The sequence below is a fragment of the Ornithorhynchus anatinus genome, chromosome X1 (assembly GCF_004115215.2).
Source record: "Ornithorhynchus anatinus isolate Pmale09 chromosome X1, mOrnAna1.pri.v4, whole genome shotgun sequence".
Classification (NCBI taxonomy): domain Eukaryota; kingdom Metazoa; phylum Chordata; class Mammalia; order Monotremata; family Ornithorhynchidae; genus Ornithorhynchus; species Ornithorhynchus anatinus.
Window position 1 is genome coordinate 9,680,436 of NC_041749.1, and position 24,053 is coordinate 9,704,488.

General features: G+C 40.1%; 1 protein-coding gene and 1 long non-coding RNA gene across 2 annotated transcripts in view; one reads left to right on the plus strand and one right to left on the minus strand.

Moving 5' to 3' along the window:
- CSMD1 (CUB and Sushi multiple domains 1) overlaps positions 1-24,053 on the minus strand; it is a 1,410,881-nt gene that overhangs the window by 671,885 nt on the left and 714,943 nt on the right. The window contains exon 5 of the mRNA XM_029051790.2: positions 5,786-5,980. Coding sequence (XP_028907623.1) covers positions 5,786-5,980 — 195 coding nt within the window. The remainder of the gene's footprint in view (positions 1-5,785; positions 5,981-24,053) is intronic.
- LOC120638024 lies at positions 22,912-23,367 on the plus strand. The gene is made up of 2 exons (XR_005659474.1): positions 22,912-22,990; positions 23,220-23,367. It is a non-coding gene; the product is annotated as an uncharacterized LOC120638024 (long non-coding RNA).

Genomic DNA, 24,053 nt, shown 5'->3' on the forward strand with positions numbered 1-24,053 from the left:
TCTTGTCTCCCCCATTAGACTGTAAGCCCATCAAAGGACAGAGACTGTCTCTATCTGTTGCCCATTTATACATTCCAAGCGCTTAGTACAGTGCTCTGCAAATAGTAAGAGCTCAATAAATTCTATTGAATGAATGAATGAATGAAATGAGTTATCCAAGGGAGCGAGTTTAGATGGAGAATAGAAGGGGACCCGGAACTGTACCTTGAGGGACTCCCACAGTAAGGGGAATAAGCCTGTGAAAGAGGTTGAGAATGAGCAGCCAGAGAGATAATAATAATGATAATAATAATAATGATAATAGTAATAATGGCATTTGTTAAGTGCTTACTAAAAGTGCCAAGCATTGTTCTAAGCACTGGGGTAGATACAAGGTAATCAGGTCATCCCACGTGGGGCTCACAATATAAATACCCATTTTACAGACGAGGTAACTGAGGCACAACGAAGTGAAACGACTTGCCCAAAGTCACACAGCTGACAAGTTGCAAAGGCAAGATTAGAACCCATGGCCTCTGATTCCCAAGCTCATGTTTTTTCGACTAAGCCACGCTGCTTCCCCACCACAGCTCTTCCATCCTCAAAGACTTTCTGAAATCTCACCGATTCATCTTTCTTCTCCCCAGGCTCATTTTCCTCCCGCTAGCTTGGCCACAGTACACTCATGCCACTTAGAGAAGCAGCGTGGCTCAGTGGAAAGAGCACGGGCTTTGGAGTCAGAGGTCATGAGTTTGAATCCCAGTTCTGCCACTTGTCAGCTGTGTGACTGTGGGCAAGTCACTTAACTTCTCTGTGCCTCAGTTACCTCATCTGTAAAATGGGGATTAAGACTGTGAGCCCCACGTGGGACATCCTGATTCCCGTGTCTACCCCAGCGCTTAGAACAGTGCTCGGCACATAGTAAGCGTTTAACAAATACCAACATTATTATTATTATTATTATTATTAGAGTACCTTCCATACATCTTAGACCTGCATATTTTACTACTTACACACTTAACCGTCCACATAGCCACCTTCACACTCTCTTTTAACTTCTATTTAAAAGTATTTTCCATATCCCCAGTGGTAGATTACAAATGTAAGGATCGCATCTTTCAGTGCTATAGTATCCTCAATCAGTCAGTCGGTCGCAAGCGTGACTCAGTGGAAAGAGCCCGGGCTTGGGAATCAGAGGTCATGGATTCGAATCCAGGCTCTGCTGCTTGTCAGCTGTGTGACTGTGGACAAGTCACTTAACTTCTCTGGGCCTCAGTTACCTCATCTGGAAAATGGGGATGAAGACTGTGAGCCTCACGTGGGACAACCTGATTACCCTGTATCTACCCCAGCGCTTAGAACAGTGCTCTGCACATAGTAAGCGCTTAACAAATACCAACATTATTATTATTATCATTATTATTTACCTTGCACCTCCTATGAGCCGAGCCCCATAATATACACTGCGGGGAGAATAACAGAATTCATAGACCACTGCTCTCAAGAAAGTTACAATCTAGCATGGGAGACAGACACCAAAATGAATCAATTGTATTTATTGAGCACTTACTATGTGCAGAGCACTGTACTAATTGCTTGCGAGAGTATAATACCACAGAGTTGACAGACACATTACCAGGAGCTTTCAGTCTTAAAGGGGACATATGTACCAGGATAAATTACAGATAAGAGGAAGTAATAGAGTAAAAAACTGTGTACTGAAGTAATAAAGATGGTGTTTGTTAAGTGCTTACTATGTGCAAAGCACTGTTTTAAGCCCTGGGAGGATAAAAGGCGATCAGGTTGTCCCACGGGGGCTCACAGTTTTTAATCTCCATTTTACAGATGAGGGAACTGAGGCCCAGAGAAGTTAAGTGACTTGCCCAAAGTCTTACAGCTGGCAGCAGCGGAGCCGGGATTAGAACCCATGACCTCTGACTCCCAAGCCCAGGCTCTTTCCACTGAGCCATGTTGCTTCTCTATGGTAGCAGAAGCCTGAGTAATAATAGTAATAATAATAATAATTAATAATAATAATGACAATTATTATTATGATATTTGTAAAGTCCTTACTGAGGAAGACAATGGTTAACCATTTCCATATTTTTACCAAGAAAACTCTATGGATCCACTACCAGATTGATTGCAGATGGAGAAGGGGGTGTTCTGGTAGAGATGTGTCCCTGGAGTTGTTATGGGTCCGAGTTGACTCAACAGTACAAGACAAGACAAAGTGCTTACTATATGCCAGACACTGTACTAAACACAGCAAGTATGCAGGGGATGTAGAAGTGGCTGGGGGCAGTTTGGGGGAAATAGGGTAGAGAGGTGACAGGTTAATCAGGGAAAGCTCTCTAGAGGTAATATGATTTCAAAAGGGCTTTGAACATGGAAGAGCAGTGGTCCACCGGATCTGAGGTGGAAGAGGGTTCCAGGGAAGAGACGGGGGAGAAAGAGTAGCCAGCATAAGAGACAAAATTAAATTGAATAAAGGAGCTTGACCCTCTCAGGGTCGCACCTGGAGTGTTTCCAGTCCTCTACCAGCTACGACTAAAGGAGAGAGAGTCAAGCAGAGGCCTGTCCATTCCATTCCTAGCTCGGGCAGTGGCTAGCGAGTGGAAGGCCAGCTGCTACAAGTCAAAACTCCCCCGTGCTGGGCAGCAGTGGCACGGGAGATAGCCGAGGGGGGAGACTTGAGCTGACTGCGAGGAAAATGGCAATGGTAAACCACTTCCATATTTTTACCAAGCAGACTGTCTGGATCCACTACCAGAACGATTGCAGACAGAGAGCGGGGCGTTTTGGAGAGACGTGCCCGTGGTGTCGCTATGGGTCGGAAACGACTCGACGGTATAAGACGAGACAAGGCAGCTTGAGAAGAGAGACACTGAGGGACATTAGAGAGGATAAGTAGGAGGGAGAGATCCATGTTTTCTCTGAATGTATTAATAAATGCAATTCACTGACTGATCAATAAAATTTAGGGGCTTTTTTATGCTGAATAGTCAGTCCTTTACAGGAAAAGACTTTTGGGATACTACATCTTACCTTTAAAACATTCATCAAGTTATAGTCATTATAATAAGGCTTCACTTTTATGTGTTTATTTCCCAGTAGGTTAAAATGTACTTCAAACCAATTTAATCTAAACCCCTTAAATTTAATTTTAAAACAGGATTCACAGTATCAAAGCTGTTCCATTCAATATTGCTTTCCATTGCAAGGTCCTGATTTGACAGATCGTTTAAGATGCATTCGATTCATTTTACAATATTACTTCTGTAACCCAGCTGATAAAAACACAGCTGAATTTTAAATATTACAAAATTTATAGTCAACCATAAAAAAAAAAAAAAAACACAATTTTTCTTCTAGCTACATTACTCCAGTTCTTTATTTGCTCCCTTCATCAGTAACAGCAGAATAGCTGCAATTAAAAAAACCTTGACTGACGTTTCATAAAACCTCAGCAAGTGACATCCTGTCATTTCTAGTCACATTATGTAAGGCTTATGAATTAAAGAAAATGGCATCTTTAGACAGCTCTAAATGAACCATGGGCATATATTATTTAGTATGCCTTATTAAAGGTATTTCTGAAAGAGCTAATGATTCTTTAGTGGCTTTATAATGAACTGTTGTTTCAATCTAAAAATAGTACACTTCTGTACCTAAGTTAATGAAATTGGTTAACTCAGTAAAACAAAACGCTCATCCACCATTCTGTGTATATTAGATTTATGGCAACGTTAATATGATCAGGGATAGAGGCTGCATCCATCTAAAGATAGACAGAAAAGTTGCATATGGTAAGTGCTTAGTAAATAGCAGCTTCGTGTGCGGAGAGTAGTTTGGTGTGGTGGATAGAGTACGGGCCTTGGAGTCAGAAGAACCTGGGTTAATAATAGTAATAATGATGTTGGTATTTGTTAAGTACTTACTATGTGCAGAGCACTGTTCTTAGCGCTGGAGTAGATACAGGGTAACCAGGTTGTCCCACGTGAGGCTCACAGTCTTCATCCCCATTTTCCAGATGAGGGAACTGAGGCCCAGAGAAGTGAAGTGACTTGCCCACAGTCAAACAGCTGACAAGTGGCAGAGCCAGGATTTGAACCCATGATCACTGATTCCCAAGCCCCGGCTCTTTCCACTGAGCCATGCTGCTTCTCTGGGTTCTAATCCCAGTTCTGTCACCGGTTTGCTGTGTGACCTTGGGCAAGTCACTTCACTTCTCTGGGCCTCAGTTAACATCTGTAGAATGGAGATTAAGACTGGGAACCCTATGTGGGACACGGACTGTGTCCAACCTGATTACCTTTTATCTACTCCAGCGCTTAGAACAGTGCCTGACATATTCTTTCATTCATTCAATCATATTTACTGAGCACTTACTGTGTACTGACCACTGTACTAAGTGCTTCAAATGTACAATTCAGCAACAAATAGTAATGTTGGTATTTGTTAAGCGCTTACTATGTGCCGAGCACTGTTCTAAGCGCTGGGGTAGACATAGGGGAATCAGGTTGTCCCACGTGGGGCTCACAGTCTTAATCCCCATTTTACAGATGAGGGAACTGAGGCCCAGAGAAGTTAAGTGACTTGCCCACAGTCACACAGCTGACAAGTGGCAGAGCTGGGATTCGAACTCATGAGCCCTGACTCCAAAGCCCATGCTCTTTCCACTGAGCCACGCTGCTTCTCCAAGCAAGACAATCCCCCCCTACCCAATAATGGGATCACTGTCTAGAAGCGGGGGAGACAGCCATCAAAACATTTGTTGGTTTCTCAATAAAATGTTGTTATAGCACACTGGACTGTATCTACGAGAGTTTAAATATAAGGGATAGAGACTTATTCCTTCAGAAGATATCCACATCCACCTGACTTTTGGGTTTAAAGGTAATACACCCTGTTCTCATGCTCTCTAGCTGGACGTTACTCTCTAGACTGTAAGCTCTGGATATATATCAATTCTACTGTATTGTAGTTTCCAAAACCCGTAGTACACAGGTCTGCATACAGTAATCACTCAATAAATACCAACGATTGACCTGTACTCCTCAAACACAGGATTTGTGTTCTTGCAAAATCCCATGTTTAGGAAAACTGTTGTACTCACCAATCCCTGAAATTCTTTCCGATTGAATCCATTCAAGACAAGTGTCGAATGGCATATCACAGCTGTGGTATCTTCAATTTTTCTTACATTAAACCTTTGATTCATTTTTTTTCCCCCTTCCCTTAAGCCTCTACCTTATAAGCTGCATAAAGCAATTAATCATCTTGGTCCCCAAGTTTCCATGCAATTTCCCTAAGTATGTGTCGTTTATGATCTTACTTGGGTCATTGAAAAATAATAAAGTGCTTCTGCACTATTTCAGTGTGTCGGACCGGCTCTATGTAGTACTTATTGATGACATATACGCTGAATAAACTAGTGAATTGATGATGAGGATTGGCTTGAGGAAAAGGACTTGTCTCTCAAAAATCTAAAATGTAAAGTACTTGCTAGTAATTGTGACTATTAATTTTATTTTTCTCTTCCAATGCACAGAGTAAGTACTCAGTTAATACAACTGATTGATTAATAATATCAGAAAACGGCACCAGTGTTTGTCTGAAGTCACAAGGTCTTAACCACAAATTTAACAATCATTTTGCTGTCAATAAAATATTGTAATCGCAAAATCTCACCTTTACTTTTATCAAATACACACACTATTTTATAAACTGTTATATAAAAAAGTCAAATATAATCTCTTAGTTTACCCCACGTTTTCCTCAATATTTTTATGCATTTTTATACCTCTGCAAAATGGAGCAGGAAAATCCCACGATGCACCGTTTCCGGGACTAACTATGCAGGTCAACATAGCATGGCCTTCCAAGATGTATCCTGAGAGACAGCTGTATCGAATTTTGTCTCCGATATTGAATCTTGATCCATGGAGGACTCCTTTAAGTATTTCCCCAGGATTTCCACACGTATGGCTAGGTAGCACTGTTAAAATAAGAGGAAAAAAAAGCCAGTTACAAAACAGTGCATTTAAGTTATTTTTCTACCACGAGAAACCCCTAAACCATTCAATCATTTTGAATATCTTCACCACAGGAAAGCACAGCGTTACTTATAAAATATTAAATTTAAAAAATAGATTTAAAGCAAACAAGTACTTATCTTTTGAAAACTCTCATACCGCTATGTTGTCTGAATATTAAGACTGCTTTACAGACAAATATCTTTCCTTAGAGATTTTAATACGAGCATAGAAGCCCATTTGTCTTGTTTAAGGAGAGGCCTGTTTGGGTTTTGTGGACTATATTGTCTTCCTGAAGCCTTCCCCAGTTTTATGATTCGGGTTCTATGTTTCCCATTTTCACTCAATTAAGTTAAACAAATATCTGTTAGCAGTTGTTAGCAGACCTCTTGCAGAGGTGTTAATGGAAAACAATAGATTTCTTTTCTATCCACATGAGAGGCATGGTTAGAACTATAAAAATCTCAGGATGTCCAGCGGGTTGGAAAATGCATTTGCCTTTGCACTTATATTTGCACCCTTTATTCACCCCTCCAGCCGCACGGTGTTTATGTATTTAGTTATATTATGAATAATAACAATAATAATGATAATTGTTATATTTAAGGACTTACTATTTGTCAGGTGCTGTACTAAGAGCTGGAGTAGACACAAGGTGATGAGGTTGGACCCAATCCCTGTCCCACATGGGGTTCACAGTCTTAATCCCAATTTTACATTAGGAGGCACAGAAAAGTGAAGTGACGCGCTCAAGGTCACAGAGCAGACAAGTGGTAGAGTGGGAATTAGAACCCAAGTCCTTCTTACTCCCAGGCCCTTTCATTCATTCATTCAATCGTATTTACTGAGCGCTTACTGTGTGAAGAGTATTAAGCATTTGGAAAGTACAGTGAATAGAGAAAATCCCTGCCCAACAACAGGCTCACAGTCTAGAAGCGGGGAATGCATATGGTAAGCACTCAGTGAACTTCATTAACTGATTAAGGCAGGAGTTTGGTGTGATCAAAGAGGCCCTTTGGATCCCTTTCAGCAGTAATTTTATTTCAACACTCTTTAACATCTATTCCCGAAATTTTTAATATAGTTGCCTTTCCCCGGGACTCCACTTCTAATTGTCTTTCCTATTTTCCATTCATCCACAGTCATTTGAAGAGTTGATGGAAAGTATCATTTTTAACTTAAAAACCACAATTCAGTCATTTGACCTTATTTGAGATCCCTTTTTGACTACCTGTGCAGACGATTTACCGCAAAACAACTGAATGCACTTAAGATACTATATCCAACCTGATTAACTTGCATCTTCCCTCACACTTGGAACCATATTTTTTTTTCTAATGGTATTTGTTAAGAATATTGGTATTTGTTAAGCGCTTACAATGTGCCAATCACTGTTCTAAACACTGGGATCGATACAAGATTGTCCCAAGTGAGGCTCACAGTCTTAATCCCCATTTTACAGATGAGGTAACTGAGGCACCTAGAAGTCAAGTGACTTACCCAAAGTCACACAGCTGACAAGTGGAGGAGCTGGGATTAGAACCCATGACCTCTGACTCCTAAACCCTGGCTCTTTCCACTGAGACATTATTGTGGGTCAGGCATTGTTCAAAATGCTGGGTATATACAAATCAGTCAAGTTGAACCCAGTTCCTGTCCCACATGGGACTCACAGTCTAAGTAGGTGGGGAAAAAAGGTATCAAATTCCCATTTTACAGTAGAGGAAACTGAGGCACTGAGGAATTAAGTCAGCCACCAGGCAAGTGGTGAAATCAGGATTACGATCAAAGCAGCATGGCGTGGTAGATAGAGCACGGGCCTGGGAGTCAGCAGGTCATTCCAGCTAATACCAGCTCTGCCACATGTCTGCTGCATGACCCTGGGCAAGTCACTTCACTTCTCCGGGCCTCAGTCACCTCATCTGTAAAATGGGAATTAGGACTGAGAGCCCCAGGTGAGGCAGGGACTGTGTCCAATCTGATTTGTTTGTATCTACCCCAGAGCTTAGCACAGTGCTTGGCACATAGTAAGCACTTACCAGATACTACAATTATTATTATTTTGACACCCATGCCTATGCTTTTCCCACTACATCTTGCTCCTTCCCACACATAGAGGTTTCCTGGTATGCTTGACACATAGTAAGAGCTTAACAAATACTATGATTATTATTATTATTATTATTATTGGATTAGACTTCAGGTTCAGACACTTCTTTCCACCATGATACACTGAAGCAAAACAGGGAATATGGTTTTTTGTTTGTTTGTTTGTTTTTACTATTGCTGTGATCTGCCAAGAAATTAGTACGATCTTTTGTTCTGAGCTGGTACTCAATAAATGCCACTGACTGACTAGTTATTGGCTTAATACCCATTATTAATAATAATAATAATAATAATGTTGGTATTTAAGTGCTTCCTATGTGCAGAGCACTGTTCTAAATGCTGGGATAGATACAGGGTAATCAGATTGTCCCACATGAGGCTCACAGTCTTTATCCCCATTCTACAGATGAGGGAACTGAGGCACAGAGAAGTGAAGTGACTTGCCCACCGTCACACAGCTGCCAAGTGGCAGAGCCGGGATTTGAACCCATGACCTCTGACTCCCAAGCCCGGGCTCCTTCCACTGAACCCCGCTGCTTAGTACACATCCAGCTATAATTATGGCAAGTTTCTAGCAAGTTATCACTATTATACCTGGATAGTTGTTAAATAAAAAGTTCCACTCAGACACTGAGTTTGACAGGGAACCTGGAAGAATGGGACCAGATCACATCTGTAATATAAAGAATTTGGTATAATATAATAATGTTAATAATAATGTTGGTATTTGGGAAACACTTACTATGTGCAGAGTATTGTTCTAAGCGCTGGGGAGATACAGGGTAATTAGGTTGTCCCACGTGAGGCTCACAGTCTTCAGACCCATTTGACAGATGAAGTAACTGAGGCACAGATAAGTGAAGTGACTTGCCCACAGTCACACAGCTGACAAGTAGCACAGCCGGGATACAATCCTGTGACCTCTGACTCCCAAGCCTGCGCTCTTTCCAAGAGCCACACTGCTTCTCTAATAAGAATGGACTGAAAATGAGGATGTTGTGGCCAGGAGTTGATTGTGAGAATATGCAGGCTTCTATTGGTGGTGAACCTGAGATTAAGCAATTATAGAAAACGTATCCTTACAGCCCAAGCTGCCGGGAGGTATATTCCCGCAAGCCAAAAGCCTCTATTTCCCCCGATCACAGGGCAGGTTTTCCTATTAGCTAGTTCAGCAGATCCCTTTAAATTTGGAAGCAGAAACCTTGGCTTTTTCCTGCCCCCTGAGACTCACTCAGGTAACCTTGCTAAATCTCCTGCCTCATGTAACAGCGTGGTTTAGTGGAAAGAGCACATGCCTGGGAGTCAGAGGTCATGGGTTCGATCCCAGCTCCACCGCTTGTCAGCTGTGTGTCCATGGGTAAGTCACAACTTCTCTGTGACTCAGTTACCTCATTTGTAAAATGGGGATGAAGATCGTGACGTGGGACAATCTGATTTCCTTGTATCTACCCCAGAGCTTAGAACTGTCCTTGACACAAAGTAGGTGCTAAACAAATACCAACTAATGTACTGCCTTGTGAGACCACATCCTCAACACATGGTCTTTGTGTCTCTTGATATTTGCTTGCATGTTCATAATATCGCCCTTGGACATTTGAATACTTTGTCATCATCACTAATACTGTGGTACTGGTTAAGGACTTGCTATGTTAAGGACTTGCCAAGAGAAGGAGTGTAGTTCAGTGGAAAGAGCCCGGGCTTGGGAATCAGAAGTCATGGGTTTGAATTCCGGCTCTACCACTTGGCAGCTGTGTGACTATGGGCAAGTCACTTCACTTCTTGGTACCTCAGATCCCTCATCTGTAAAATGGGGATGAAGACTGTGAGCCTCACGTGGGACAACCTGATTACCCTGTATCTACCCCAGTGCTTAGAACAGTGCTCTGCACATAGTAAGCGCTTAACAAATACCAATATCATTATTATTATCTGAAATTCTGTGCTGTTTAGATATAAAACCCTCAGTAGGTTGGCATTCAATAAATGAATAAAGTTATATTGAATTAATCCACCATTACGATGAAGGAGGGAAAAATTCAGACTTGTTTGGACAACTATTGTTTTAGTTTATTTGGATTCCAATTCAACAACATCAGCAGAGGATTAGCTTCTATTATTATGAATTATCCTTGTAATCAGAAGAGTCCTTTGTTTGTGAAGTAATGACTGCTTTTCCAAATGAGCACACTGAAAACTTATTGTATTCATTATTACTGTATCTACGATTTTTGAAGGAGAAAAACAAATGAAAAGCTATCATGCAGGTGTGACAGTGTTTTTCTCAGTAGTGTTTTCTTCCCCAAATCATCAACAGCATCTTCTATGTTTGAAGGTTAAATGAAGATCACATTTCATTTTTTCCTGAGATGATTTGGTTTACTGGAGGAATCTCTTCATTAAGTTTTAAACTCATTGCTTGCACGTCATGTGTTTTCACAGTCCCCAAATCATTCATTCAATAACATTTATTGGGTGCTTACTACGTGCAGAGCACTGTACTAAGCACTTGGAATGTACAAATCGTTAACAGGTGGAGACAGTCCCTGCCCTTTGATGGGCTCACAGGTTCTATTTTAAATAACTGGGTAATATTGCATTCAGATTATTTTAGGGCACATTTGAGCCTATTATGGTTTCTCATCATTTTAGATCACCATAAACTCTTAACTCAGGACTTTGGGGTTGGCCTAACCTAGGGAATTTGAAAGATTAAGATGTGGCTCCAATCTCAATCATGAGTTTACTGAAAAAGGAAAAAAAAAGTTTGGTAGTTTCCTTCCAGGTCCAGCAAACACTAGAAAAAATAATGATTCTTCTCTAGATCTGCAGAAACTAGCTTTCTGTAACTTTTATTATCCATCTCTGATACCTTTAAGAGAGAGTGTACAAACTAAAAATGACACATTGATTGCATGTCTCGAACTTAGAACAGTGATGCAGTGCTTAGAACAGTGCTTGGGACATAGTAGGTGCTTAACATATACTATTATTATTATTATATTCTGATTAATTTTTATGCAGAAGTGGAGAGAGAGAGAGAGAGAGAGAGAGACAGAGAGAGAGAGGCATAAGGAGAAATTTAGTGATTATTTACAAATCTGCTAAGGAGAGAATGACTAAAAACTACCAAAACAAGGCAGAATCAAAAACAGATTTAATATCTATTCAAATAGGTATACTGCAGTAAAATTTATGACAGATTGTGGGATTTCCCTATCCCTTTATCATACAACTGCAATAAGAAGTTTGGGAAACTAGGTACTCCATGCTGGCACAGACGTTTTTACTAAAAGAGTAATCTGACAACAATGTTGAGTAAAAAATTCAGAGGATGTTATTGCTGGTCCACAGTTAAAGCTTCTGTCAAATTAAAGGTCCAATTTTATAAAGCACAAGTCTGGGAGTCAGAAGGATCTGAGTTCTAATTCTGGCTCCACCACTCATCTCCTTAGTGACAGTTGGCAAGTCACTTAACTTCTTTGTGCCTCAGTTCCTGCCTCTGTAAAATGAGGTTTAAGATGATGAAGCCCCATGCGGGACTGTATCCAACCTGATTTGCTTTTATCTACCCCAGTAATTAGAACAGTGCCTGGTATAGAGTATGTACTTAACAAATGCCAAAATATTATTATCATCATGAATTATATAAATTTCAGAAAAAAAAGTATACTGAAGAACTGGTAGAAGTCAATCTGCAGCACTCACCATTATGAACCTAAATGAACCATCGTTAAAGCTTTGGGATAAATAAACAATTATAAGTGAAAATAGCATTGAAAAATGCTAATATCCTGCTAGTCAGTATAAAATTTGAAAAGCATTTTAACATTCATTTGATTGCCAGCCAAAGTCACTGCTCCATCAAACGTACTGTGGATCTGCAGAAGGCTCATTAAGAAAGAAAGGAATGATTAGGTATTTAGACCATTAAAATAATATTAATGGAGCTTCTGAAATGGAAAACAAAAATAACGATAGAAAAGGAATAGCTGTAAAACAAAAATACAGTTTTTGGAAAACCTTTTTTGAGGTATGACCGACTGACATCTGTGAAATACAGGTGCGTCATCTGCAGAGAGCATATCTGACCTACAGCATGCTCCATCTCTGAGACTCACTCGCCCCTGCTTATCCAAGAAGCTGCAATCTCTTTGGCCAATATAACATTTCAAAATCAAATGAAAAGGGGTGAATACTACCTATTTAGCTTTGAATTCAACTTACGCTATCCTGCTTGGTACTTGATTGTACCCACGTTTAGGATATATAAATGGAAATATTTACAGCCCAAACAAAGGGCAGATGCAGAAGAGCTGAATTAAAGCCTCTAAGTAATTAGGGTAACTGATCCCTCCCTCAATCACTTTCAGGACCTTGGGGAGGTAACATGGGAATACTCATGGTTTAAAACACAAGCTGTCACTAATTAGGCTCCAAGAGAACTCCTATTGTTGATATAATAAAACCAACAATGCAAGTGGTAGCCATTCAGTGTCCTAATTATGGTATAAAGCCAAACCTTTGACCAAATTGTTCAATGATTTAACGGATATCATACTAAATCCTTTCAAAAAGATATGTGAAAGTATAATGCTCAAATAAGTTCAGCATGGATCTTCCTTACTTGATAGGGATAAAAGCAAAGAAGGCAGTGAAAGTTTGCTAATAATATTAATTGTACTTGTTAAGCGCTTACTACGTGCCAAGCACTGTTCTAAACTCTGGGGTAGATACAAGTTAATCAGTTTGGACACAATCCCTGTCCCGCATAGGAATCACAGTCTCAATCCCCATTTTTGAGATGAAGTCACTGAGGCACGAAGAAATGAAGTGACTTGGCCAAGTTCACACAACAGACAAGTGGTGGAGGCAGGATTAGAACCCAGAACCTTCGACTTTTGTTATATCTACTCCAGTGCTTTGTACACACCTAGCTCACAGGGAGCAGTTAGCAAAAGAGAGTAAACAATTATGATTATGATGATTATTCCTCTGCTCCTTCATTTGGAGATAATGAACAGATACCTGGGATTGCTGTGGACTTAAATCCACAGCCTCGATTCTCGTGGTCAGAACTTTTAACCCTTCAACTGGGTCAAAACCAAACCAACATCCGGTTAGTATGAAAGGGTTGCGTAGCCCCATGGTACATTCTATTAAATCTTGCCTTACCTCAGAGGAAATCTTCTGAAAACAAAACATTTGTTCTATGTTGGTGCATACACCATTTGCCACAGAAAGTCTAAATGTATCCTTCAGGAGCTATTGGAGCTCTTAAATGAGGCACTTTCAATGATCTCATTAAACATACGTAGCACATAGAAAGTGGGTATACAAATAAACTATATATCCCGAAAATTAAAACTAAGAGCAAGGTAACGTGATTGTCAACAGTGAAAGTGAACAGCCCAATAAAATGGAATGCTTTCATTTTAAAATGCACCCGGAAAAGAGAGAGAGAATGGAAAAGTTAATTTTCCCCAAGCATGTGTACAATTTCAATTTATAGTAAAATAGTAATTTTCCTCCTAGGTTTCATATAGGAAAATTAAATTCGCATAAATGATGGTTTGAATGCTTATTTCCATGCATTTCGACATGTGGAGCCGCACGGCGCTGTACCGAAACTATAACTACACTGAACTGCTTGCATAATAAAATATATACAATATGGCAACAAAGCATTCTGGGTTTGTTGAAAATGGATGCTACAAGATTTACTTCATAACTTCTCATTCAAACACACTGCAGCTTGAGAAGATAATAGTTGATTTCCATTTATTTTACTTTTCATTCTTTCTGTTTTATGGGCAATTTACTTTCCCTTAAAAATGATCTTATCAGGGCTCGTAATGGCCTCGATTTTGTCTTTCTCAAGAGAAATGGTGTAACTTTGAACATGGGAAGCTGTACACACGATATTATACACAATAGCTTGTAGGAATAAAATCATATACTGTGACTGGAGCCAAAAGGTAAGATTCCAGCTAGAAAAAACATGAAAATCGTGAAAGGCAGGTGGCAAAAAAGAGGTGCTTATGCACAAGAGTAGACTACTGTGGTAATATCTCTATAGACACAGCAGTACACTAACACTTGGATAGTCAGAAGGCCAATAGAAGTCTAGGATATCCTTTGAAAGCTCTCTAAGTCACTAGAGTGACCATCAGAATGGGCAATCTGGATAATTCCAGCCACGAAGTGTTTTTGACTGCATTTGGCTTGACCTGATTGACCTGCATTACTGCTTCAGCATTCTTTCTGACTTCCAAACCTTCTCTCTCTCTCTCTCCACTTCAGTCTATACTTCACTCTGCTGCCCGTATTATCTTTCTATGGAAATGTTCAGGGAATATCAGCCCCCTCCTCAAAAATCTCCAGTGGTTGCCTATCAACTTTCTTATCGGGCAAAAACTCCTCACTGTTGGCTTCAAAGTTGTCCATCCCCTTGCCCCTCTCCTACCTCATGTCCCTTCTCTCCTTGTACATCCCAGCCCGCACACTCCGCTCCTCTGCCACCGCTAGCCTCCTCAGGGTCCCTCGTTCTCTCCTGTTCCACTATCAGCTTCTGGCCCACGTCCCACCTCTGGCCTGGAATGCCCTCCCTCCTCAAATCTGCTAATTACACTTCTCCTCTTCAAAGCCGTACTGAAGGCTCACTTCTTCCCAGAGGTCTTCCCAGACTAAGCCCCACCTTTTCCTCAGCTCTCCTTCCTCTCTCCATCGCCCTGACTTGCTCCCTTTGCTCTACACCCCTCCCCACCCCACAACAGTTGTGTATATATGTACATATCTATAAATCTATTTATTTACATTAATGCCTGTTTACTTGTTTTGATGTGTATATACCTATAATTCTATTTATTTCTATAGATGCAATTGATGCCTGTTTAATTTTTTAGATGTCCGTCTTTCCCCTTCTAGACTGTGAGCCCATCGTGGACAGGGATAGAGAAGCAGTGTGGCTCAGTGGAAAGAGCCCGAGCTTGGGAGTCTGAGGTCATGGGTTCGAATCCCAGCTCTGCCACTCGGCAGCTCTGTTACTGAGGGCAAGTCACTTAATTTATCTTGGCCTCAGTTACCTCATCTCTAAAATGGGAATTAAGACTGTGAGCCTCACGAGGGACAACCTGATTACCCTATATCTACCCCAGCATTTAGAATAGTGCTCAGCACATAGTAAGCGCTTAGCAAATACAAACATTATCATTGTTTCTCTTTATTGCTGAATTGTACTTTTGAAGTGCTCAATAAATTTGATTGATTGATTGACAGACTGAGTAGTTAATTACCGGCCTTTCTTGCAGTTTGTGTTTATATTTTCTGTTATTGGATGAAAGGAACTGGAAATTCAAATCACCTTATGGCATGGAGAGATACGATGGTCTTCACAAACACTGGGCGAGAAGGTAAATATTATCTGCCATATTTTAAATCAGGCATTCAGTATAATGTGATGATATCACTCACACCATCTGAGATACACTGAGCTAAGATGTTTTCCCAGGACAATTCCTGTATTCTCACACTCACTCCAGAATCCTCAGGCTCCCTTCCCTGGGAAGACACAGGTTCCCTGTCCACGACATATAGTAGGGTTGAGGAAGGATAGAGGAGGAAAGTATATGTATGGAGTTTCCCAGAAAGGGAAGTGCCAACCCAAACAGTATTAGGAAGAGCAATCCTTTGGGGAGTTCATTTGACTTGAACATGAAGTCTGCTAAATGGAAAAGGAAATTTAAAAAATCACAGGCCTGTATACTGACGTTTAGTTCCTTTTAGATTGTAAGATCGTTATGGTCAGGGAACGTGTCTGCTAATTCTGTTGTACTCTTTCAAGCACTTAGAACAGTGCTCTGCCCACAGTAAATGCTCAATAATTATTATTGACTGAAGACCTAGATTCTAGTCCCATTTCTGTTATTGGCCTTCTGGGTCACCTCGGGCAAGTCATTTAGACATTTTGGGCCCCAGTTTCCTCATCTATCAAATATGGACTAGATACAAACAGATCATGGGCCTGGTGATTATCTGAAAAAAAAAAAAAAAAAAGTATACCTAGTCAATCACTTGGCACCCGAATACTCAATATGTATCATTGTACAATATACTGTAATATACTGTCAAAATAACTTAAATTTTGGAATGGAAGCAAATAGAATGTTTACATAGTGATATAACAAGAATTTGAAGTACTAGGGATCAACTAGATTTAGAATATTTTTCCTACAAACTATTTATCCAGGAGCCCACAGCAAAATTATCAGAATTATAGAGTCTTATCAAGCCAGTGCATATTTTGGTACATGTATTATTTACGAGGGAGAATGTGATAATGTCAAAAAGCCTGTTACGGTCCATCATACTAATCCAGTTCTTCCCAGTTTTCAAACAGTGATTTTTGTTACATGATAAACTATAAATGCATTTGACAAAGCCTTTAAGGATTCAGATTCAATCTTAACTCTGTGAATCACTTTCAGTTGAGTGCTCTGCATATGAATTGAATGCAAGTCCAGGACCATTATGTAAATTCTACATCTGGTAGAAAGCTAAGGGCCCTAAATCTAATAATAATAATAATAAAAACAATACCAATGATAATATATTTGTTAAGGGTGTACTTTGCACAAGAGACTGGAGTTGTTGCAATAAAATCAGGTTAAGACACAGTCGGATGTCCCACATGGGGCTCTTCAAAAGAAGATGAGGAAATGAGGCCCAGAGAAATTAAGTGACTTGCCCAAGGCAGGGAAGTGGAGGGACCAGAATTAGAACACAGGTTTCCTGGCTCCTAGAACTGTGCTCTTTCCTCTAGACCTGGTTGCTTCTCACATGAACATTAGCACTTTAACAACCCTAACAAGCAAATTATTCTGAGATCATAATGCATTCTTATGGCATTGAGTTCTTATGCAGCCAATTCCCTTTCTTTGGAATAGAGAAACATAAATATTACTAGACTTTATACAACCGAGTGTTCAATTGACAGAAGGAGAAGTAGACAGAAAAGCCTAAAAAAGTAGGATTTTAAACCTGATAATTTTGCCAGTGAATTTTGAAAGGTAAAAAAGAAGTCAACAAACTCAAATGGTGGGTTCTGATGCCCTCACTTATCCAACAGTTTGGGATGTTGAGGTCTTTTCTAACTTCTCATTTCCACAGCCTATTCTCCTTCATTCATTCAGTGGTATTTATTGAGCACTTACTATGTGCAGAGCAATGTACTAAGCGCTTGGGAAGTACAAATCAGCAACAAATAGTGACAATCTCTTCACTTCCACATCTTCCGGGCACTTGGATCTATACTCTCAGCACTTTGATTCCCTCTCATCCCCAGTCCCACAGCACTTATTCATTTGTATTCACTGAGCTCTTACTGTGTGCAGAGCTTTCTACTAAGCACTTAGGAGAGTACAACACAACAATAAACAGACACATCCCCTGCCCACAATAAGCTTACATTCTTGGGAAGGTGGAGAGAGTCAGACATTAATATAAAATTACAGATATAATGTGACTGCTTCTTGTTCTCTTATACTCTCCCAAGTGCTTAGTACTGTGCACACAGTAAGTGCTCAATAAATATGAATGAATGAATGAATGAATGAGTAAATGCTGTGGGGCTTGGAGGGGGGATAAACAGCACTTATGGACATATTTTTGTATTCTGCTGCTTCCCTTACCTGTAATCTAATTTCAATGTCTGTCTCCCCCTCTAGTCTATAAACTCTGTGAAGGCAGGGCCCATGTCTGCCAAATCTAATATATTGTATTCTCCAAAGGGTGCTCTGCTCTGCTTAATAAATACCCTTGATTGACCGATTACAATGTTTCTCATGGTAATTGCTCAATATATATCACTGATTAATTGAACAGTCAGTCAATCAATCATATATACTGAGTGTTTACTGTGTCCCGAGCACTGTACTAAGTAAGCACTAAGACAGTACAAGAGAGTTGTTAGAAATATTCCCTGCCCCCAGTGATTTTATAGTCTAGAATCTAGTCAAAGAAGTTATTCGGAAGAACAATTAGACTTGAAATGCAGGGCTAGTATTAAAGAACAGCAAAGAGAGAGAAATATTTGTTTAGCGCCACTGTTCCTTAAATAGAAATTCATTTTTTTCCTCTTTAAGAGAATAAGAAAAAAATTCTTAGAAAATAGGAGAAAGTGGTAAAAAAATTACCACTATCAGAGTTTGGAATCTCATGACCCACAAAGCTTTTGAGTCATAAGTTGTTTTGTGTGTGTTTGTTTTTCATGAACCAATTTTCCTTTGGTGCTCAATCTATGGTATTGACTGAGCACTTACTATATGAAGAATACTGTTCTAAGCACTTGGAAGAGATCTACAAATGCTAATCCAAGCTCTTGCAACTGAGGCCAATATTAAATATTTCATAACCAGCAAGACTTCTCCAAAATGAGAATGACATGCATATTTACACATGATTTTTTTGAAACATCCAACGTTCTTAATGCACTTGATACTGCAAAATATCTATCTCCTCTGAATTATTGAGATTTTGCCTCACATCCAATCTGAAAAAGCATATATTTATAGTACCGATAGATATTTTGTATGCATACTTTAAACTATTTATCACTGCACTGTAAATTGAAATAGACAATTTTGTTCATTCTTAGCTGCAATGTGTGGAATCCACATCAGTAAGTCATCCTAAAACAATTTCAATAAATACTTTTGGTTGAAAAACTCAGTACCTCATTTTGGCCTTAATAAACACAAAACTCCAATGGCAAGAACACATGAGACAAAAATAGTTTCTCCTTCTTAAAAGAAACTTTTTGCATTTTTAAACATTTGACAACGTGAAACTTTATTCTAGAGGAATCTCTCCCTAATAGTTCGCTCTGAAAATGTAACCATTTGCCAGAAACACATTTTCTCATCACTATTTGTCTGTAATCATACATTCTATTCACTTTTGTGGTGTCTATTTTAACCCACACTCAAATCAGCATATGGGACACCATCCGGCCCTTCCGTGTCACAATCCTGACAGCCAAATTATCACTGTGGCTATCTGAACAATAAAGCCATCTGTGAGGCTCCTACCAAAGCAGTAGAAAAGTTGAGTTTATTGATGTACTGTGTCTACTTTGAACGAGAAGTGATCATTAGTCCTTTATCATCGAAGGAATCAAAGGCCCCTGCTCTGAGAATTTGCTAAGAGGAGAGACAGATGTTATCATTCCAGCACTGATTGATAGGCTTGGAAGAGCACATTCCCATAATAAATCTATAGACAGAAAAAATATCTAGAGGGGAAAAAAAAGGGGTTCTCCCCTGGAAACTTATATTCTGTCTCTTTTGCTGGGTTTTTTCTCCACAAAAAGGATGCTTTTCTTTTAATAGCACAGTGGGTTCTGTTATGTGGCTTTTCCAGTATTTTCTTTCCCATTAAATTCAAATATTTTTAAGGAAGAGCTCTAGTAAATCTCCTGTCCTTTTGAAAGGTATGTATGCTATGCTCAGCCAGTCTCTAAGTATACAACAGGAAGATAACCGGGAGCTATCCGATCACCACCTATGCAGTAGGCCCTGGAAGAACTGTCTTGGAAACACATTAAAAGCCTCCTTCATCCACTAATAGGGAGACAAGACAAACAGGTTATCACCATAAATGTGAAGAGTAATCACATGAGGAAAATAGGAAGAAAATTCTTGGCAGAGATTTGATAGCTTCCTTCAGAAGCAGTTGTGCTCGTAAATTCGGGTGTGGGAAGGGACTGTATCTCTTTATTGTTATATTGCACTCTCTCAAGTGCTTAGTACAGTGCTATGCACACAGTAAGCGCTCATTAAATACGATTGGCTGACTGATTTGGGATTCAAAACTTTGTAAACAAGATTAAGGGCACTGTTCTCTGTGCATAGGGTGAATTTGTAAGAGCTAAAATAGGGAAGAGGAATGTCGAAGGGAGAAGTTTGAAGAAGGCAGGTGCACATGGGAAGAAACCAAAGGGCAGAGCAGGAGGAACAGTAGCAGTGGAGTATAAATGAGCTGCCTGTTGTCCCAGGATTTTCTACTATTCTTATAAAAGATGAGGCTTTTCTCACGCCTAACCTTCAATTTTTTAATCATACTAAGCACTGGGCTAAATAATGGTATTTGTTAGGGACTTACTTGTGCCAAGCACTGTTCTAACCATTGGGGTAGTTACAAAGTAATCAGGTTGTCTCCCGTGGGGATCATAATCTTCACCCCCCCCCCATTTTACATATGAGGTAAGTGAGGTCTGTACAACTTATGGCATTTGCCCAAGGTCACACAGCAGACAAGAGGCAGACCTAGGTTTAGAATTCATGACCTCTGATTCCCAATCCCACGCTGTTTCTTCTCAGACAAGCTGTTTCTCAATAGTAATTAATAATAATGGTGTTTATTAAGCACTTACTACACGTGCCAAGCACTGTTCTAAGTGCTGGATAAAGGGTGCAAATTCAATTGCAAGAGCCACGCAGAAGGGAGTGGGGAAAGAGGAAATGATGGCTTAATCAGGGAAGGCCTCTTGGAGGAGGTGTGCTTTTGATGAGGAGTTGAAGGTGGGGGAGTCATTTTCTGATGGATATGAAGAAGGTGTTCCAGTCCAGAGTAAGGATGGGAAAATAATTATTTCCCCTGAATACTGACACAGTGTTAGCTGTAGTGTTGACCTCAAAGAAGACATGGATCCACAATTGAGGTAAAAGGTGTGTGTGTGTGGGGGGGTGTTAACCTTGGTGGATAAAATGTCCTGGATTGCAGGTATTTTTAAAGGCTAAAATTCAAAGAAAAACAGTTCTGCAAAGGATAACTAAATTATGATAGTACTTGGTCTAGTAGAAAGCACATGGAGGGAGAAGTCAGGAGACTTAAATTCTAGTGCCAGTTGGGGTACTGGCCTGCCGTGTGACCTTAGGCAATTCATTTCCTCTCTAGTCTGTAAGTTCGTTGAGGGAAAGATCATATGTACCAACTCTATTGGATTGCATTTTCCCGAACAGTAAAGTACTCTGCACACAGTAAGCACTAAATAACTACCATTCATTGATTATTGTATTGTATTCTACATAGTGCTTAGCAGACTGAGCTCCTTATCTTCTCTGCCAAACCTCACCCTCTTCCTGACTTTCCCATCACCGTGGACGGCACTACCATCCTTCCCATCTCCCAAGCCCACAGCTTTGGTTTCATCTGTGACTCTGCTCTCTCATTCACCCCACACATCCAATCCGTCATCAAAACCTGCCACTCTCACCTTCACATCTCCACGATCTGCCTCCTTTCCTCTCCATCCAAACCACTACCTTGTTGGTACAGTCTCTCATCCTCTCCCGACTGGATGATTGTATGAGCCTCTTCTCTGACCTCCCATCCTCTTGTCTCTCCCCGATTCAGTCGATGCTTCACTCTGCTGCCCGGATGATCTTTCTACAGAAACGCTCTGGGCATGGCACGCCCCTTTCTCAAAATTCTCCAGGCGTTGTCTATCTTCACATGAAGCAAAAACTCCTTACTATGGGCTTCAAAGCTGTCCATCCCCTTGCCTCCTCCTACCTCACCTCCCTTCACTCCTTTTCCAGCCCACCCCATACACTCCACTCCTCTGCTGTTCACCTCCTCACTGGACCTCATTGTCACCTGTCCCGCTATTGACCCCTGGCCCATGTCCTACCATTGTCCTGGAATGCCCTCCCTCCTCTCCTCTGCCAAACTAGCTCTCTTCCCCTCTTCAAAGTCTTACTGAGAGCTCACCTCCTCCAGGAGGCCTTCCCAGACTGAGCCTCCCTTTTCCTCTGCTCCTCTTCCCCTTCCCATGGCCCCTACTCCCTCCCTCTGTTCTACCCCTTTCCCCGTTCCACAGCACTTGTGTATATCTGTACATATTTATTATTCTATTCATTTTATTAATGATGTACATATAGCTATAATTCTATTTATCTATATTTGATGCTATTGGTGCCTGTCTACTTGTTTAGCTTTGTTGTCTGTCTTCCCCTTCTAGACTGGGAGCCCACTGTTGGGTAGGGATTGTCTCTGTTGCCAAATTGTACTTTCCAAGTGCTTACTACAGTGCTCTACACAGTAAGCATTCAATAAATACAATTGAATTAATATGCTGTCCAAAACAAGTGCTCAATAAATTCCATTGATATGATTGATAATTAACCTCTCTATGCCTTAGTTTCCTCACCTGTAAAATGTGATTAACATGCTCTCCTTTCCTCTTCAAGAATGAATACTGAGGGAGACAGGATCATAGCCAATCTATTCATCTAATTGTACCTACCCCAATGTTTAGCTCACAGTAAGCACTTCACGAAAAAGTAAAACCTTCAAAATGCCTTGTGAAATATGTTGTACTTAACTCCATCGTCACAGTTTTAGATTTTTTTGGCAATGATAAATAAATATTCTAAGGAGAACTTTTATTAAAGGCAATTAGTCTTTATTATAGTGTGATTAGTACTAATGTAGTTATTCTTCAATCCCAGATTTCACAGAGAAGCAGTGTGGCTCAGTGGAAAGAGCATGGGCTTTGGAGTCAGAGGTCATGAGTTCAAATCCTGGCTCAGCCACTTGTCAGCTGTGTGACTGTGGGCAAGTCACTTAACTTCTCTGGGCCTCAGTTACTTCATCTGTAAAATGGGGATTAAGACTGTGAGCCCCCATGTGGGACAACCTGATTCCCCTATGTCTACCCCAGCGCTTAGAACAGTGCTCGGCACATAGGAAGCGCTTAACAAATACCAACATTATTATTATTAAGATGATTGACGAACAGGGAATTGAGGATTGTAGTCTGAAGATGATTTGGCCTCTCTTCCCTGAAGAAATACCAGTCCTTTCAGGTACTATCATTCATATTCCCTGCACTACCAAGTAGATTTTCCAAATAATCATTCGGTCAATAACATTTATTGAGCACTTACTGGGTACAGAGTATTAGAGTATTAAGCCTGTCTCTTGCCATTTGTCATGAAGCTTCTGAACACAAATGTGTGCTTTAAAATTGCCCTAAAACGGGGCATATGACCTGTAAAAAGCAATTGTATGACAGAGGTCCTCTTATACACCTAGGTGAGAGAACTGACCAGCAGGGAAGCCAACCTGACAAAGAACACTTGCAACTGCCAACAGTTTTGTGACAGACAAGAAGTAAAGCCTTTATAATCATCCAGTTATCATCGCAGCTGTTTATGGCAAAATAAAAGAGTTTGCCAAGGTGTGGGAGAGCATCTCTGGAGTGTAGAATATGAGGAATTCATTATTCACCCATTTATTCAAAGCTGTGCCAAGGTCAGATGTGAAATAGAGTAGAACTCTGTAGGATTTCTTTTTTTTTCCCCTCACAAGCTAATAACAATACATTCCTAGCTTTAATGCGTGCCCCTTGAAGACTTCCAAGCTGTGAAGTTTCCGTACCGTATATCATTATGATTTGTGACAGTTACAGAATTAGATTTGCGGCATGTTGAGCCTACAGGTTCTGAATCAATTCTAAATAAATTATTCTATTATTCGGCTATGAATTAATTCTCTTTGGAAAAGTGATTTTTTTTTTTTTTTTTTTGAGAATTGTCAGAAGATAAGCATATCCGGTTGTAAGTTTTGTTCGTGACAGATTTTTCACAGAGTTGGCTCTATCCAAATTATCAAGCATATGGGAACAGGCCAGAAATATCATATCTGACAATTAATTCTAATTTATAATTTTCATGGATAGCTGCCTTGCTTATTAGGTCCCAGATGTCCACTGATGCCTATTTCTGAGAAAAGAGATATCATTAAGTAGATGAAAATGTAAAAAATAAAATAAACTCCCAAAATCAACAACTCCACTATGCCGATCTCTTCTTGGCTATACTACGAAGGTGAGTATATTGATATTGAAAATCACTGTTTCAGGTGAAT